The sequence below is a fragment of the Antechinus flavipes genome, chromosome 2, assembly GCF_016432865.1.
Source record: "Antechinus flavipes isolate AdamAnt ecotype Samford, QLD, Australia chromosome 2, AdamAnt_v2, whole genome shotgun sequence".
Taxonomy (NCBI): Eukaryota; Metazoa; Chordata; class Mammalia; order Dasyuromorphia; family Dasyuridae; genus Antechinus; species Antechinus flavipes.
The window spans coordinates 403821037-403840868 of NC_067399.1; the positions used below are offsets into that span (position 1 = coordinate 403821037).

The window sequence follows — 19832 nt, forward strand, 5'->3', positions numbered from 1 at the left end:
CAGTATTAGCATTGATTTGATTACAGTCTTCAGAGCAAGAGATGGAAAGAGAAGAAAGAGGTGCCATATATAAAAGGCACGTGGTAAGAAAATGGCCAGTCCTGGTGGAATATGATACATAATCTGAGACCTGTTAATTATAGTGTATCATTTGAGTTTGTGCTCACTCACTCGCTAATCCATGGGGGATATTTCCAAAATTGAATGGATTAAGTCCCCCAAAGCATGGCCTCAAAAAGTTTTGGTGGTCTAGAGAGTACAAATACAAAATCTTATGATTGTCACTCAAAGCCCTTCATGACTTAACACTTCCTGTCTTTCCATTTTTCTTCCATCTTTCTCCCTGATAGGTACTCTTCAGTCCACAAAACAAGACACCATCCCTTGACCTGGGCATTTTCTCTGTACATTCCCCATTCCTAAAATGCTTTCTTTTCTTTTCTTTTCTTTGCCTACTGACCTCCTTGACTTCAAGTCTTAATTAGAATCCCATCTACAAAAAGATCCTTCTTAATTCTGATGCCTTCCCTCTTTTGATTAATTCCTTCTTATCCTGTATGTAGTTTTTGTACATAGCTCTTTCCATCTCCTCCATTGGATTATGACATGCTCCTTGAAGGCAGGGGCTGTCTTTTGTCTCTTTTTATATCCCTAACACAGTGCCTAGCACATAGCCAGGCACTTAATAAATGCTTATTGACTATTTGACTGCAGCAGTAAGACGGATGCAGGAAGATGGACAATTGAATGAGACTAAAAAAGATTAAAAAAAAAAATTTAAACAAAGGAATATCTCTATTTCATCTTCTCAATTCTATCCGTCCCCACCAAAACCCATTAAATTACCAATACCTTTAATAAACTATTATGTTTTTCCTTTATTACTTATGCCAAAAACTAGGAATGCTCAAAGCACAATAAATAATAATTTAAAGTACAGTACAGTAAAATAAATTACACAGTAATAGGGGCTCACACTTAGAGATTATTTTATATACAATATTTTCAGTAACTCCTACATCAGGTATTGCTATTTCTGTTTGGCAATGCAATTATATTTAAAGTTTATAACTTGGCCATTATTACACAATTAAGATTTAGTTTTCTTTATGCATCACACTAGTTTATATGTCATTGGACAAGTTATTTCTCATTTGTAAAATGAATAGGTTGGACCTGATAATCCTTCTGCCTGTAAACATACTCTGTTCTACATTCCTTTCCAACTCTGAAGTTCTATTTTATGATCGCAAATCCCTTCTCTTCCATTCTGTGACTTACTAAAAAATATCTTTATCAGAGGAGTTGATTCTATTAAATTATCACATCTTTGATTTTATGGAAATGAGCCTTCTAATAAAATCTGAAAGAGAAAAGCCTAATTGCTTCTCAAATAATTATTCAGACTTCCATGACCTGTTAGCAGGGATTAATTAGTAGGTCTCAAGTTAACAGCAGCCATCTGTGTCAAGGGAAATTAGTGTTACCTCTCTACTTTTAAGTGGTCTTCAAGACATGAAAAATGAAGGGTCATTTTGGAAGTGTGCATCCTCCTAAAAGAAAATTTCACTGTCATTTAGTGACCTGAAATGGTCATCTGCTAGTAAATGAGCCACAGTCAAAGATGATAGCTATAGATTTTTGTTTTTTCTTTTATCCTTGACTTTGATAGAGTTCCTCACCATAAAGCAGTATATCTGTAATGTCATCTTGACTCTTAATATCTTGTCTGATCTCATAGAAAACCCCCTTTGGAAAGATTTAGCAGCTGAATTAGGGGGGAATTGATTTGTGGTTCCAACAGAAGCTGCCACAGGCTAAAGAAAGCTGTATTAATCTTTGTGAGCAAACAGTGAGGAGTTCCAGTTTTACTGAACCCATTAACTACTCTGTGTGTATGGTAATTGCTCCAGCTGCACAGGCTATGGAGGAAAAAAATACTCAAGTGACTGGGTCTTACAGAAGATTCTATTGAAATCCTTCAAGGCCCAGCTGCAATGCTACCTTCTCCATGAGGCTTCAGTGATCTCAAGAAGTGACCTCTCTTTCCTCAGGTCTCACAAAGCACTGTGCACTTCTGATCTGTTTTTTTAATTATAGCTGTGTGTGTTCATCTTTTCTACTAGACTGCATCCTCTAAAAGTCAGACCATATCTTATTTATCTTTCTATTTCATTCCTTGCCAAACACAGCACTTTGTACATAGTAGACAACAAAAAAATGTTCTTTGAATTGCTAAATTTGGAGAGGTTTTTAAATCATAGCAGCTATAAGAATGGTAATATCTTTTTTTATAAAGAATATTAGGGACCATGACCCTATAAAAGAGCCTCCTTCCTTTCTTTATAGAAATGTGGGATAAGGAGGTGGACATTGCATATCCTATCAGATATGGTCAGGATTTTGGCTGAACTGCTTTTTTCCTCTCTCGTTTTTTATTCTTTGTACTAGTGAGTGATTCACTGAACTGGAAAGGAGGACCATATTAAGAAGTAAAGAGGACATTAAAAAAAAAGTATCAATAAAATTCTTCTTTGGAAAATGGGAATTTTAAAAAATACTATTTCTTAAAGAATGAAAAAGGCTCAGGACTTTTCAGGTCTGTGAATCAATGGAAATCAGTCATTACTGAGCTCAGACTTTAGAAGAAAACTAAAAAAATCAGGTAGTACTATCTCCAGGAGCCAGGAACAAATGGTAATCATTTGTACAAATGACCAAATTAAAGAATTTTAAATCTGGAAGGAAACTTAAAATGTAATGTTAGACCCAGAAATCACCACAGAGTGCATAGTTTCAGGGACAGAACAGGTCCTGGAACATAAATGGTTAGAATTAAGGGGACTTTAGAATCCAATCCTTTCATTGTAAAGAGGAAGAGTGGGTAAGTGATTTAGGTCAAACAGTAAGTAAATGACAAATCCAAGTCTCCCAATACCTAATTCAGCATACCAGGATACTTATCATGTACTACTGCTGCCTTCCTAGCCCTATGGCTTTAGAAATTAAAACTGGAGATCATTTACAAAGGGAGATGATATGTGAAGCAGGACTTCTTAAACCTTTTCTACTCATAACTGCTTTTCACCCAAGAAATTTTTGGTGATCTAGGTATATAGACATATAAAATAGGTATGCAAATCAAACATTTACTGATAATAAATCATAATTTCAGTTTATTCACACATTTATTTATGAGACCCCAATAGGGGTTACCACCCACAATTTTAAAAAGCTGAAAATATAGAGGAGCTCTAGAATAAGAAACCATTCTTAATATCACTCCCACCTCGTTTTGTTTTGTTTTGTCTGTACACAGAACATCTGAAGAAGCGTTTGGAAGATTACATGGCCCAATTTCCAAATGTAAGAATCCTCAGAACCAAGAAAAGGGAGGGACTCATAAGGACTCGGATGCTGGGGGCTTCAGTAGCCATTGGAGATGTCATTACATTTTTGGACTCACACTGTGAAGCTAACGTCAATTGGCTACCACCTTTACTAGGTAAAGAGGCATAGCAATGTCCTGGGTGGTTAATTTCTAGACAGTGAAGATAGGCTCTCAATATCTGGCTGCTTTCTTGACTTGTCTTTCTGCATGGAGTGAATCAACAAAAACATTTATTGACCATACATTGTGTTCCCAGACTGGTGTTGGGCACCATGATGAATATATAAACAATTTACCATCTTGTTGGGAATTGCAGATTAATAGCTCTAAAATTCAAGGGAAGGAAGGGAATACATAAAAAGGAAAGAAAGTAGGATGAAAGGTGGGAGAAATTGGAAGGTCCAATTCTTTGATTAGGAAATACTTAGAATGAGTAATTGAATTAACCATATTTCCCCCTTGAACAGGGTTTTATTGTACTTTAAAGTAATTGTACTTTAATGATAGTTCATGGAGTTACTATAAAGTTAGTATTCCTGGATTTAAGCAACTTATTTTTATAGTTAGGGAGTTTAAAATTGGCTGAATAATCATATTCAAGAAATGAATCAGTGTCATCTGAAGGGAGGTCAAAGGAAAGCAACGCTTGAGTAGTAGGGAGCACAGATTTGGAAAAGAAAGTTTTTATTCCATATCTGTATCACTGATTTGGAGATTTGACCTCTTTAACAAATTTGTCAGTAACAGGGAATTAAGAAGTATTGTTATATATATTGGAAGACAAAATGGAGGTCTAGAAAGATCAAAAAAATGAAATAATGATTCAGAGGCCATTTCACAAGGATAAACAAAAAGTCCCAATCTTGGGCTCAGAAATCATAAATTCAAGATATAGAAGATATCTTGAGTTCAATATTTGTTTGGGGAGGGGATATGAGGATTTTTATTAACTATGAGCTAAATAATGGTTAGAAATGTATCAGGTTTTTAAATATATATAACAATGGGATAGTATAGAGATGGTGGCTTTGGATAGGAGATGGGACTAGATGTCCCTTCAAATTCAAATCTTCTCTTTTTCTATGATTATAAGTACCCTAGAAAATTTTTTTAAAAAAAGGAAATGATGAAATCCTGGTCTATGGTAGTGGCAGTAAGTATGGAAAATAAATTTTTTAAATATTATATAGAAATAGCCAAATGTCTTAGTGTTGAATATAGAGGAATGGAAGAAATCAGTCTCTCCATGCTTATGTTTACATGTCTGTTTAACAGAGATAGGGAAGTTGGCAAGAAAGCTATCTTGGTCAAATAAGGGTGATTTCAATTTGAAATATATTTAGTTTGAAATGAAGATATTCATTAGGCATTAGAATTCAAGCAAGGAACAGAACTAGAAAGCCAAGTTTTGGGATCATTAGCATAGAACTCAGTTGAAAGCATGAATTTTTCTACAAGTCAGAGTATTGAGAGTGAAGAACAGAAAATTAATGATTTGGCATTATAGATTCCATGTTTAGGACCTTAGGTAAGGAAAAAGAACCAATAAAGTATAATGGGGAATGTAGATATGCTTTCTAATACAATGCAGAAGAATATCTTGTCAACTGCTTGTGAGTTTCTAGCTCCCAAAGTCCAATATTTCAGTATATTGAGTGAAAGATAAAGCTTACTATTTCTAGTAAACTTTGTTCATTTAATTAAACCCAGAGAACATATGCGTTTTGCCTCTCATTACAAAAAATACACACCATTAAATTGCATAATTTATATTGTTTTGGAGGAGCAAGACATTGTGGGGTCATTCAGTGACTCTTAAAAATAATTTAGTGGTGTGATACAAAGGTGAGCTTCTAGTCTACATTGTCCTTAACTGTGTTTCTATGGAAATATATGAGGGTAATTTTTATAATCAGCAAACATACTTAGAAAAATTATTCTCATAGATATTTTTCATAGATATTGTCATGGATGTAGACATGTTTGTCTCCATACTAATATAAGAAGTGATGGGTGGCTCCATAGCTTTCATCCATAAAGCCATAATGTCTTTCTGCATAATTTAGACAGTCATCTTTTGAGACCAAAAGTAGAAGATAACTTCAAGGCCTGAAGAGTCAATCATCCAATAGAAAACCACTATTAGAAAAATATATAGTGATCTCTTACATTTCCCTAGTACTTTATGGCTTATAAAGCCCTTTTACATAAATTGGCTTGTTTGTTCCCCACAACAACCCTGTGAAATGAGTAATGAAAGTATTTAGAAAAAGGAGAAAACTGAACAACAGCTCACTGATTTGCCTAAGACCACATAGATAGTGAGAGAGCTAGAACTCAAATCCAGGTTTTCCACCAGTTCTAGTATTCTTTGCATTACCTTCTCCCCCTTTCCAATAAGAAGCTCAGCTTACACCAGCCCGAACATATCAGAAGGAAAGACAACAGAATATTGGCATAATTTTTGAAGCAATGGCTTAATCCCTTCTGACAATTCCTCTAAATCTGATAATTTAGCATAAGCTTCCTAGATGTATTTGTTTGGGATACCCTTTGATACATCACCTGGATAGATCAAAACATTGTTTTATAGATACTTCTTCAGATAGGTAATTTGTACTAGAGGTCCCATTAATATAGTTTATAAAACACCTTCCTTAAAATAGCACTCTGAGTTAGAGAGTGCTCTTATCTTATCACCATTATTATTATATCTGTTTTATAATGAGTAAACTGAGGCTCAGAGAGGGTTAATGACTGCCCATAGTCACATATAGTTATAACAGCTACTTGAAGCCTCTCTGGTATTATGCCAGCTAATCTAGTTAACAAAATTAAAACATAGACAAATTCAGGTGTTAGTTGAATAGCATAGGGAAATTATTTTTAAGATACCTATAGGTAGTATAAATCTCCATGATAAAAGGGATCTGCATTTGTTGCCTAATAAATGTTTCTTGGCCCCTTCAGACCGCATCGCTTCGAACCGAAAGACCATCGTGTGCCCAATGATTGACGTGATTGATAATGATCACTTTGGGTATAAGACACAGGCAGGAGATGCTATGCGGGGAGCATTTGACTGGGAGATGTATTACAAGAGGATTCCCATTCCTCTGGAATTGCAGAAATCCGATCCCAGTGATCCATTTGAGTAAGTGTGTGAAACAGTCTACTTACTTATTTGAGTCTGACCAAAGTTCTTGCCATTCTGCTAGCAAATCAAAAAATTGTAATATCATAAATTTAAAGTTAGGATATGAGACATTATCAAGCTCAAACTCTTTCTCTTTCAAATGAGAAAACTGAGGCCCAGAGAGGTTAAATGATTTTTGTTCAGGATCATAAATCCAGTTAAGTATCTTGAGGAGGGATTTAAACTCAGTCTTCCTGACTCCAAGTCAGGAGTCTGTGTCTCAAATCAGTTAACAAAGTATCTTCTTCAACCAATACCTAATATAGTTAGTTTACAAGCAGATGTTTGGGATCTGCTAATTGAGTTTAAAGTTGGCAGTTGGCCCAGCAGATCTCTAATCTATGATATTATCATTTTGTTGGGCCTCTTAGTATTTACGATAGCAGTGTCTCCGCTGCCTTTTTCAGGACTTTTATTGTCAACAATACAGCTCTTTCCCAATGTCTAACATATTGATGTTTAGGGAAATGAAAAGTAACTACTTTTCAGAAATAAAAGGGAGATACCCCCCCCATTCTAGTGAGTGATGTCTCCCCTTTTTGTAGCCTGACTGCTCTCATCATTCATAAAAGGGATCCCAGAAGTCATCTCATCCTATTCCCTCCCCTTCTCAAATTCTTAACAGAATGGCTACAGGTCAAATTCTGTTTCATCAGTTCTGGGACAAGTTGCTCATGATCTTCCAAGACAATCCAAACCCATTGCTGGAGAATTATAATTGTCAGGAAGTTCTTTCTTATACTCAGTGAAATTTGCCTCCTGGTAACGTTCCTTTATTATTTCTAGTTCTGACTTTTAGGATTAAGAAAAACAGTTCTGACTCCTCTTCATATGATAGTTTTTCAAATACTTGAAGACAGAGGTCTATGTCTCTTCTTCACACAAAATATCTTTAATTCCTTTAATCCATCATCTTAGAAATTCCTGCTTCCCATTTTCCTTCATTCAAAGTAGATAGAATGCCATTTTTAGAGAGTTCAGTATTTTACCCATTTGGTTCTCCCATAGTCTATCTCAGAGGTGTCAAACACTGTGGAGTACATCCTGAACCAGATTAAAATGTAATTGGAAAATGTTTAACATAATAAATAAAAATACAATAAAACATTTATACCATTACATTTTAAAACTAAGTCAACATATATGGCCCATAATCTGTACATGTGGACTAGTGGCCTCTGTTTCTATTTGAGTCTTGACACCACTGGTCTACATCATAATTTACATAAGAATATGTTAAAACTCAGTTGCCTATAATACTTACAACATATATTGTTCTGGTGACTTGAATTTTATGGGAATTGAAAGTTAATTTTAACCATAGTTGTTGGAATCTTTGTAAAACATCTGAGACTATTTTCCCATCTTAATTAGCATGATTAGTATATGAGTGCCAATCATTGGTGATTAGGGATCTTACAGAGGCTGTGGCTCATAATGATAGTAACAATACTCCTTTCTGCACTACTTTATATTTTACAAAGCACTTTTCCCTAATAACCCATGAGATAAATAGTGTAAGCATCGTTACCCTTATCTCATCAAAGATTAAACTGAGTTTTGGAGAGGGAATAAAGCTTGGTCTTCTAACTCAAAGAGACTTTTTTCTATTATACCTCTCATAATTCTAGTCCTTAATTATGGCTATGTAACACTGCAAGCTGGTGTTTCAAAAGTTATATGAGATTGAGTAGCATATATAATAATCTCAGAAAATAATTATATAGGTATCTTTATCTTTAGAGAGATGATCAACAGGTAGATACCTGTTTATCTGTATATATGGATAATAATAATACCTAATCATCATTATCATAATAGCTAACATTTATATATTGTTCACTATGTCCCAAACATTGTGCTAAGCACTTTGTCATGGGTCTCATTTGATACTCACAATAACCCCAGTCTGCAGATGAGGGAACTGAGGCAGAGGTTAAAAGTGACCCACAGAGTCACACAGATAGTAAGTGCCAGAGGTCACATTTGAATTCATTTTTTTCTTGATTCCAGACCTGCCACCCTATACACAGTGCCCCCTAGTTGCCTGATATATACCTGCATAGCAAATAAAAATATATCTTACATAAATCTCTTTCAATATAAACATCAGAATGTATAAAGTTAAACTTTTGTTATATGGAAAAAAACATCAGTTAATTGAAAGTACTCACAAGTTGAAAGACTCAGAGCTGGAAAGTACCTTAGAGTTTTGTTTCTACTTCTGATTCAACATCTTAGAAAAGGTACACATTCACAATGAGGCAAATCAAAGAATTGGGAAACCATGCCATGGCCTGGAGAAGAGGTATTAAATGGGATGGGAAATCTATTTTCAAGTATCTGAAGGACTGAAATAAAGATAGGAGGTAGTGGGTAAAAGTGGAAAAGGAAGAGATTTACACTTGATATAAAGAAAAAAAGTCCTTATCATGAAAGCTGTCTGAAAGTAAAATGGGCTAATCCAGGAAACAATAGGGTTTCAGTGTTGGGATTTCAGATTGGGAATTTGTCCCAATTTGCTGTGAGTGATGTAGAAAGAGTTTCTGGTCAAGTAGTACAAGGTGAACTAGATGGAACTCTGAGGTCCTTCCTGATTTTGTAGTTTTGAGTTCATTGAATTATAAACTCATAGGAAACAATAAAGGTTTCTAGACTAAACTCTCATTTTAAGAGAAAAAATGAAAGCCCCAAAAGGGAAAATAATTTGCTGAGTTTCACACAGTACTAACATTTAATTAGTGGCAGAAGTATTCTTTTCTCCTGACTTTGCTGATGGGGAATTAGATCGATATCCCTATAAAGAAGGGATAACACATAAAGTAGGATGTTCCTGCTTTTAGAGAGGAGACAAATTAAGCCCAAGAAGATTATGACTTGGCTAAAGTCACAAAATAAGTTAAAGATGAGACTAAAATTAGGACCAGGTCTAACTCTGGGTGCAGTGCTCCCTTCAGGATGCTTTACCTTTTGGAAGGATCCTCTCTGTCATGGACCCTTTTTTCTTTTTGGCTGTAAATAATAGTGTTGCTGTATGAAGTCTCAATAGCTGGTTGGGTTTTTAAAAAGACATTTAAAGGGGACACAAAAACTCTATGGGTAAGGATAGAGGGGGAATTGCCACTAGACCATATTGGCCAGGGCATCAAGGTGGCACAGTTTATAAAGCATCAGGTCTGGAGTCAGGAAGATTCCTCTTGAGTTCAAATCTGGCCTCAGACACTTCATTATGTGACACTGGGCATCTTACTTAACCCTGTTTGCTTTAGTTTACTCCTCTGTAAAAGGAGCTAGAGAAGGAAATGGCAAACCACTCCAGTGCCTTTATCAAGAAAACTCCAAAGAGGAACATGAAGAGACAGACATGGCTGAACAACGACATTTTGATTTGAGAATTTCTTTTTCAAGGGGATGGTTCAGGACAAAATAGCTTTGAATCTATGGGGTGGTGACTTTTACGGGACTGTCTGTGCATTTCAGTTACATGTCATGTTGAGACCCATTTCCTCCTGACAGGTCTCCTGTAATGGCTGGAGGACTATTTGCTGTGGATCGAAAGTGGTTCTGGGAATTGGGAGGGTACGATCCTGGCCTGGAGATCTGGGGTGGAGAACAGTATGAAATCTCCTTTAAGGTGAGCAACTGTCTCTCAAAGTTCTTTTGTCCTTAGAATCAAACAGCACCGCAATGCAGTAGTCAACTGGGTACATGTCTGAGCCTATCCACCCTCTGGAATGTATAAAAGATGCCAGATTCCCAAGGATCAGTCAGTCCCAGTGACCAGACAAGATTCCTTATTTCTGGTCATCCCAAACTACCTTTTAATTCAGTTCAATTTGTCATGCATTTATTCTGGGCAAGGCACTGTGCTAAGCACAATCTAGTTTTATTTCTTGTCACCCTTTTTCAAGTATTCTTTCCCTCCATTAAACTGGATCACTCTCCCTACTCTGAACATTTGGAACTTCCCATCCTATATCCCTTATTCCTGGAATGCCTTCCTTTCTCTCTCATTCACTTCTCCCCATCTACAACTCCAGACAAAACCAAAACATACTAACCATCCTTCAAAATCTAGCTCAAATTCTACTTCCTCTGGGAAGTTTTACCTGCTCTCCTCACTCTCAGCTAAAATCCATTTCTTCCTTTTCTGATTTGTTAAAAACATGTGCACTTAACCAAGTCAAATTTATATTATACTGAATTGTGTCCATGGCATCTTCTTTACCTGGTTATAATCTTCTTGAAGACAAAAATCATTTCCAAGGGGTTTTTTATGTCCTCCAGAATTAGACATAGTGCTATACTAATAGTAAATACTTGAAAAATATTGACGGGAAGAGAGGAGAATGGAAGGAAGGATGGCAGAATCAAGAAGCAAAAATGTATGGAATGTTTTGAGATTGATTCATGAAGAATACAGATCCCATAGTTGTGGTGATTGTTTTATATATTTTCTCTATGATATGACAGTCTTTATGCATTTCCCATTTTTTTTCAGAATCAACAGTTTGTTTCAGTAGCCCATTTTGGAGCTATCATAATTTCATGCATTATCTTCTCATCTTTATCCTTTCTTTCAACTTGTTAATTTTAACCTTTGCTCTAACATTTTATTGCTCTAATTGTATGCAGATCGTCAACTCTGAAAGAACTCCCACGTTGGCAAACAGCCTTCCTATCTGTTAAATGAGTCAGTTTCATTTTTCTCTGGTGTTCTTTGGTATTCACAAGGCCTTCTAATGGTCTTCATAAAAGAAATATTTATAATATGGTGACATGACACTTCTAGATATTCTGTAAGCCTTTGCCTTCTTTTCTTTTTCCTATATCATACTTTCCAAAACATCTTTTACCATCTTGCTTTGAGTCACCTTCAATTTAAAACAACAAAGTATCATAATATGTATTGACTTAGTTTAGAGTGGGGTTATTAATCTAGGATCAGTGAACTTGTTTAGTTACTTTTTAAAAAAACTTTCTTTGGTTTCCTTTGTAAAATTATTTTTTTTAATTTTATGTATTAAAAACATTCTGAGAAGAGATCCATAGGCTTTACCAAATTATTAAAGGGGAATGCATGATACAAAAAAAAAGGTTAATAAACCTTATTGTAAATGATCTTATCCAATTCTTCATAGAATTTTTCTGTCTACTCATTATTTCTAACAGATATTAGTACATAAATTATAATTATGGTAATTTTCTTGCCTATATTTATAAACACCACAAGGGTGGTGAAGCATCCATTGAAGTGATGTGTCCAGTGGCCCTCAGGTACAAGATGAAACCAGCTCCAACAGTTCCTTTATTCAGCTCTCCAAGGATAACTTGTGAGTCATGCTTATGTTTAGTTGAAACTCCTGATTATATTTATATTAATATCATTGATATTATTTCAATGATATATTGATTCACTGGATAGAGGAATTCAATATATAAATCTCCCTCACAGATTGAATGTAATTTTTTTTTCATTAATTTATCAACTAGGTCGGGCAGCTAGGTAATACAGAGGATAGAGTACCATGCCTGGAGTTAGGAAGACACTCTTCATGAGCTCAAATTTGACTTGCTGTGTGACTTTGGACAAGGCTTTTAGCCCTATATGTCTCAGTTTCTCATCTGTAAAATGAGCTGGAGAAAGAAATGGCACACCACTCCAGCATCTTACCCCAAATTAGAGACAAAAAGAGTCAAATATAATGAAATGACTCAACAACAAATCAACTAGATCACTGAGAGAAGATCCCACACTTCAAGTACCAGTAGTTAAATTATTGTACATAGGTAGATTAAAATCGCTCTGTCTTCTTTTCCATCCTTTCCCCACCTTCACTTTGAAACTGAATAAAAATGGTAGCACACAAAACCAAGAGTCATTTTGCATTTTTACTCTTGTAAGAGCCACCAAGCCAAAGAATTCATCACTAAAGGATGAGCACGTTGGTGATGAACATCTCTGTACTTAGCTGTATAGTACTTGGACAGCAGATACAATCTCTCTTCATTACCAAATTCATAACTTTCCTACTTTGGTAAAACCTGCCAGAGCTTGTGTTCTACCAGAATAGACTTTGAGAACCAAGGGTCACTTTCATGCCATGATAAGAAATTGGAGTGGGATTTTAGTACCTTAAAATATAAAGCATAAAAGAACTGAAAATTAAGTGGATGCCCCTTAGCTGAGAAATAGCTGAATAAATTATGGTATATGAATGTAATGGAATATTATTGTTCTGTAAGAAATTACCAGCAAGATGATTTCAGAGAGACCTGGAGAGACTTAAATGAACTGCTGCTAAGTGAAATGAGTAGAACTAAGAGATCATTGTACACAGTAACAACAAGATTATGTGATAATCAACTGAAGTGATTCAAGATAATTTCAGTAGACTTGTGATGGAAAGTGCTATTTGCATCCTAGAGAGAACTATGGAGACTTAATGTGGATTAAAGCATAGTATGTATACACATACACACACATACACACACATACACACACACACACACACACACACACACACACACACACCCCTCTGCTTTTGCTCTTTAAACTTGGAGGTACATACAATCTTGGTAGAGATGAAGTCCTGTGATTCTGATGAAATTTAAATCAATATGATAAAATTGGGAATGAATCACTGCATTTTGACCAGTGCCCTTCAAGTCTTTCTATACTGTGAATAAATTGAAAGGGATTTCTTCACCAAAAGAGTTTTCAAACTGAATAATTTCATTCTGGCTTTTAAAAGAGATGTCTATAATTATATTTGTCAAGTAATTATGAAGAAGCAAATGGTATTTTTCTCCACATTATTTACAGAAGACTAATTGATGAATTTATTTTGTATTTTGTCTCTCTCATGTGATTTGGGAAAGTAAGCAAACTTGTTTTTATTTGATCCAGTTATCTTTTTTTAGTTTAATGGGAAAAAAATTGAGCCTTTGTGAAATACTTTTCTTTTTCTCCTTTTATTTTCTTTTTCTCCTCCCTTTAAAACTACACATTTCTGATGCCTTATGACAACATATCAAGGTGTCATTTGTCGTTCCAGTGTCCCAGCAGACAACTGCCTAGTCTGTGGGGGATGAGGCAAGTTCGTTCGTTTCTCCACCATTCCAGATAAATCCTGTGTGTCCTGTTTCAGGCCAGAACTAGTCATTTATAGAGAGCAAAACTTATTCAGATTAATTTCTTTTTTTTTTCCCCCTGGGGAGCAAGAATGGAGGCTCTTCCTGAAAGGTTCTATGTATTTTCAGAAATTTAGATGAGGTCATATTCAGCAGAGAATAAAGAATTGATCATTGATCCTTATATTTCTAAGAGGGAAGTCTTGATGAAGAAGACTTAGAGATTAAATTGATAAGATCATGAATTTTCAAGAGAGCCTTCAGCCTCTTTCAAAGAGCCATCCTAGATGGAGAATAGCTAAGTAACAGTCTAGCTCTTAGTATCTTTACTTTCCTATTTAAAGCAGACACATTTGCTTTACTCTTCTAGCGTTTCAGGTACCAGAAATACCTTTTACTAAACAGTAGTATAACTGAAAGATCATCTGACTAGGACTCAAAGTCCAGAGATCTAGACTTGGCCGTTTCTCTTCCTAGTTTTGAAAACTATGGTTGGAGTTAATTGCACTTTTAAAAATTTCTTTCTTTATCTATAAAATATAAATAATAATACCTTATTCATAAGATTGTTTCAGGAATAAGAGATGATGATAAGAACAATAATAGCTTACATTTACATGGCTCTTTGCATCAGAAAAGATATGGAAGAAATGTGTGCTTCCAGCATCAACTGTACTAAATAACTCATGTACCTATGACGCTTTATGGTTTACAATAACTCATTCAGTGACTCAATAGTTCTCTAGGTAAATTATGCCAATAGTATTTTGCTCATTTTATAGATAAGGAAATTGAAACTCAGGTGCAGTGATTTAACCAGAGGCTTATTCCACCATCTAGGATGACATCTGAAATCTCTTCCAACTCTTGGTCAGTTACTTCTCCATTGGATTCAGTTAGCTTTCCTGTGTTTAGTATTCCCTAAACAACCATCTATCTTACAAATGATTTTCCTTGAGACTTAAGAACTAAAACTGCCCTCCCTCCTCTCACTACAGTAAAGTTTCTTTTATTGCAATATTCTTCTTCTTCAGACTCTTGTCAGATGACTTGAAAATCCTTCATGATCTTCAGAGATCAAGCTGCAGCAGCTCAGATTTCAATTTTGTGGATTTGATTCCCCTTTAGACAAGTTGGGTTGTATAGTTTCACTTTCTTTGTTTGTTAAACTTTAGAATTTCAGTAGATCCAGAGCTACTTAGCTAATTAACCATCGGGCATTATGACAATTCTGTATTCACAGAGAATAGAAACATTGTCCATCAATCACCCTAATGATTGAATGGGGAAACTGAAAGCACTGAATGGGGAACCAGAAGACCCAAAAATTAGTCCCAGTCTTGCCATTGATTTACTGTTAGCTTAGGCAAGATGAGTATTTTAAAATGTCAAAGCTAAAAGGGATATTAGAATGTAGTAGAGATGATCTTGGAGCAGGAAAATAGAGACTATCTGAATGGGAAGAGACTCAATTGCCTAAAGCACAGAGATAATCCAACTGTCTGTCTGGGTTACAGGTGAAGAAACCAAAGCAGAGAAAGAAAAAGTGATTTATCCAAGATCATGGGGTCAAGCAAGATTGAGCCAAGGCTAAAAGAGAGGACTACTGACGCCCAATCTTTTACTTTCTCCTCCTATATTTCCCCTTTTCTCAAAGAAGACTTCCTCTTATTATTATAAAAATCTTCCCTCCCCCTAAATCTTGCCCATTTTTGACATGTGTGCCTTCTATTGCCTTTCTGTTTTGATAATTGTAAGATGCCATCCTCAGTTCAAGACAACATTAACCAACAGGGCTTGCCCTTGAATGGATAAAATTTATAGAGAATCCTGAAGGTCAAATGTCCAGCCAACTGCTATCTATTTTCTATTATATACATTTGTTTGTATTAAGCTCCAACCATTAGCTAGTCCCTTTTGGTGACCTTGGTTATCCTAGTTCTTCACAAGCCAATGCCATCCCTGAATAAGTTTTGGCCTCTGACCAATTGAACCATTTGCCCATTTATCCTGATGGTGAGTTGCCAAAGCCACAAACCATTGTGCTCCTAAAACAGTATTTTAAATAATAGGGGTATTTTTTAATATACAGTTAAAACAGCAACTTATTATTTTTTAATATACAGTTAAAACTACATTTAAAAAAACTACAGTTAAAAAGCAACATTATACTTTAGGTAAAGCAACATTATACTTTAGGTAAAGCCAGATCTTTTTCCCTCTTCTTTATAAATCATTTTCCTTTGCTGGTTTAATGTTAAACTAATCTCATATTTTATTTTTTAAAATCATGTTTCCTCATCTATAAAAGGAGAGGCAATAATACTTAATCTACCTCAGGCATATTGGGAGAAAAAAACATTGGAACCATGCAGCACTATAAGAATGTACCCTGCTAACCTCTGAATTGTTTTGTACATTTGGTTCCTACACATTAGTCATGTCTAGGTTGACCAGGATGAGTTAAGTAAAATTTAAAAGCTGAGCCTTCAACAGATAAGAGCAACCTTGAACAAGACTGGAGGCGTGGAATCAATGAAGACAGTATATAAAGCTGATGGTTCATATCAGTGAGGAAATCCAATGAGAATGGAATACCATGCCTTTGAAAATAAGAAACAGTGGGAAATGGGCATATGGACAAGTACATAGTACAGACAAAAAGAATAGGGTTAATGTAAGTACTCCTTTCCCCTGGATGGCACTAATACAATAGATAGGGAGGGAGCACTGTAGGGCTACATTTTGGCCAGAACCAGAGGCCATTTCTCATTACCTCACAACTCTAACTATTTAAAATGAGCTTCCCATTTCTCTCCTTCTACCAGCAGGGAGACTCAAATAGGCTTCCTAGCAGAACTTCCTAACCCTCCCAGGAAAGACTAAGATGAGATACCACTTCCTGGACTCCCAAATTGGGTGCATTGTACAGAAATCACCCTGACTTACCAGAACAGATGGTGGGGGGAGAATTCCCAGTGCTGTGGGCAAGCTCTGTTCACACCATAAGTCAATCAACACTTCTTAATGATAATTTTCCTCATCTGAATAGAGGCAAGCTTCTAAGTTAGATCATCAAGGCCAGATTGGGAAGATGTTGATCTGTTTAGGCTTTTCGGGAAGGGGAAAGTCCTGACCCATAAAAATCCTTACCAGCTTGATGTTTCTCCTTCTATTAATGTCTACAAATTCATAATTTCTCAGTCCTAGAATGTTTTGATAGCTTTCTCCCTGGTTGTGTTTTTCCTTGGCACACAATAACTATCACTGTCTAGGCTTCTTCATAGAAAGATAGTGGGGATGGGAGTGAAGATGGAAAGTGGGAAGGTAAGTGACATAGTAATAATGAATCTTTAAAATTATCTAAGACACCAGGAGCCAGGGGAACTTATATCAAGCCAGAAGCAACATATTCATTAACTGAATTTTTTTTTTCCAAGTTCAGTGTCCTCTCTAACAGAACATCCATTTATTGATCTATATTGATCTGACCTCTTCTGTTTCTTAAAGAACTAAGATTGTGAACCAATGGGGCCAACATAGAGAGCAAGTATGCCGCTAAAAGAATAGTATTACATTCTTTTTATTCAAGTAAGTTTTTTAAGTGCCACCATCCAGGAGGCAAGCTATATTCTCACATCCATATACAGTCTGAAGCTCCCCCCACCCCCTACCCCTTGTAATCCTTCAGGAGGCCACAAAGATTGGAGGAAAATTGAGCCATGGAAGATGACAAAAGAAACAGAATCACATTACACTGGAAGTTAGGAGAAAAGACAATACATTTTCTCTCCCAGTAAAACTGTGTACAATGGTGTTCTATTAACAATCTCTCTTTACCCTAGTCCCTTTCTGCTCAACTGAATTTCTTATTACATCTCTTCTAACATGCCCTTTATTTTGGATGTGATTGGAAATGGAAGAAACACCTCTGAGTTCCTAGATTCTATTTGAAAGGTCTACAGTGAATTCTTCCAATCTGTTTTAAAGATTCTAAATTTGATCTCTCATGAAAATGAACAGGGCTAAGATTAAGGTAAGACACTGTCTTATAAAGACTGGAAGTGAAGACCATATCCCTCTATCTATCCAGGTCTGCCTCATTTGAGAGCCAAGCATTTCATCAGCCTAAGCCAGATGGCTAGACTTGTTGCCAACAACTGCAAAAGGACCATCTGCATGGGAAAATACATTTCCCTCGCCTCCTTTCATACATGTCCTTTCCAAGACCCTGCCATCCCAGACAGCAGCACAGGTGTTGAGGAGAAACCCAGCTGCAGAAGAGTTGCCTGGACTCTGTCAGTAGCATCGTCTCAAAGGCTAACTCTGAGAACTTTCCCTGAAGGGTGTGAGTGTGTGGTTGTGTTTATTCTTGGATGCATGTGCCCCGGCAGCTGTCCAGCCTTTTTGGAAAGTTGCCTGCCAAGAACAGGGGAGGCATTCTGCTAATTGCTTTTCAGAAGGCAGTCAGGACCATTGCAGATCTACAAAGGTGTTAAGGCAAGGAAATATCTGAGAATCCATTGAACTGTCTGACCTTTCTGAGAGGTAAGGGTTAGATAACATGAAAGCTAAGCCCAAAGCAAAGGATATTTAGAGAGGAATCCAAAAAGGGATACACCAAACTTAGCCTTTCTTCTTCCCTGATTCAACAACCAGTCATCATCAGCTGAAGCCAAAGTAGAGCACTTGCTTGTTCTGAAGCCAAAAAACATCCTGGCTTTTTTCCTCTACATTTTGTCTCTCAGAATCAATAAAACTGGTTGTGTTCTGAAGGAAAAGAATGATGGAGCAGGAATCTAAAGATCTGAGCTCCAACTCTAATACTTCCTATATCTTTGTCCTTGGGCAGGGTTCTTGACCTATTTTAATCCTCAGTCTCATCATCTGTAAAGTGAAGTAACAGATAATTGCATGCTACCAGTGCTATCTTCACTTTTTCATTGTTATAAGGGAAAGAGCTAGGGTAAAGGTGAAGTTTATTATAGAGTACCTCAGAAAATGATATAGTTAAAACCCAGCTTCTTAAACTGTGGTTTGTCATATGGGTATCATAACTGAATGAGGGAGGGGGAGGCAAATTGTGAAATTATAATTTATTATCAGTAAATATTTGATTTGTATACCTATTTTATATACCTATATTCTTGAGGTCATATAAAAATTTCTCCAGTGAAAAGGGATCACAAGTGGAAAAGGAAACCCTAATTTAAGCAATAAAAGACAACAACAAAACCTTATGAGTTAAAAAAAAAAAAGACAGAAAGAAATAGTGGTTAATACCATCTACCTAAGAGTTCTAGCTCTAATATTTTGTATTTCTAGGTTCTTTCCAACTCTGATATTCTGTGACTCTGTAGACCCTTTGCCTATCTGTTGCTTGTCTGTATTTTGCCTCTACAGGATCTGAGGTCATACCTTTTTATTCATTCTCTGCCATTTTATTGATATTGCTAATGCATATTATTACATCTTTTCCCTCTTTGGTTGGGAGGTAAGAACTGATCATTGCCTTTTATAAACACTATGTGTGACACCTGTACACACAAAAAAATTTGTTCACTAATAAAATAACAAAGACATGAGAACCAGTTTTTTAAAATAAGTTTTCTGTTTTTAGACCACACCTCATAGCAGAAATTTTGAGGAGGGAGAAAAGATTGGAGGATTGAGCTGACAGAATATATCTGAAAACTCCTTGTGGCAAGATGGTGGGGCCACTCCACCCTCAGAAGAGCAATCACTGAATAGATAGTATCACCTCAGAAATCAGAAAAAACAACACATGTTCATATATGGAAAGAAAATGACATCTGTATGTAGAGTTTTTATTCTTCCCTGATAGCTTCCATTTCCAATCTGGTATATTTGATAACACACAAAATTGTTGTTGATTCCAGCAATCCATACTCTTCTTTCTGTGTGGAGCAAGGTAACTTTCTGTGTGGAATTATAGCCTGAGAATACATGGTCCTCCTCACCTGAACTCTCAGCGGACACAGAAATGTTGTCCATATTTTGGATCAGTCCAGGACATGTCCTGGTGTAACTGAATTTAAGCAAAGTATTTCGTCACTTTGAGCCTGTTTTTCCAACCACAAAAATGGGAAA

At 36.0% G+C, this 19832-nt stretch overlaps 1 protein-coding gene across 1 annotated transcript in view; it reads left to right on the forward strand.

Moving 5' to 3' along the window:
• GALNT10 (polypeptide N-acetylgalactosaminyltransferase 10) overlaps nt 1-19832 on the forward strand; it is a 153700-nt gene that overhangs the window by 118536 nt on the left and 15332 nt on the right. The window contains exons 5-7 of the mRNA XM_051978760.1: nt 3320-3505; nt 6362-6545; nt 10104-10221. Of these exons, the coding sequence (XP_051834720.1) occupies nt 3320-3505; nt 6362-6545; nt 10104-10221 (488 nt within the window). The remainder of the gene's footprint in view (nt 1-3319; nt 3506-6361; nt 6546-10103; nt 10222-19832) is intronic.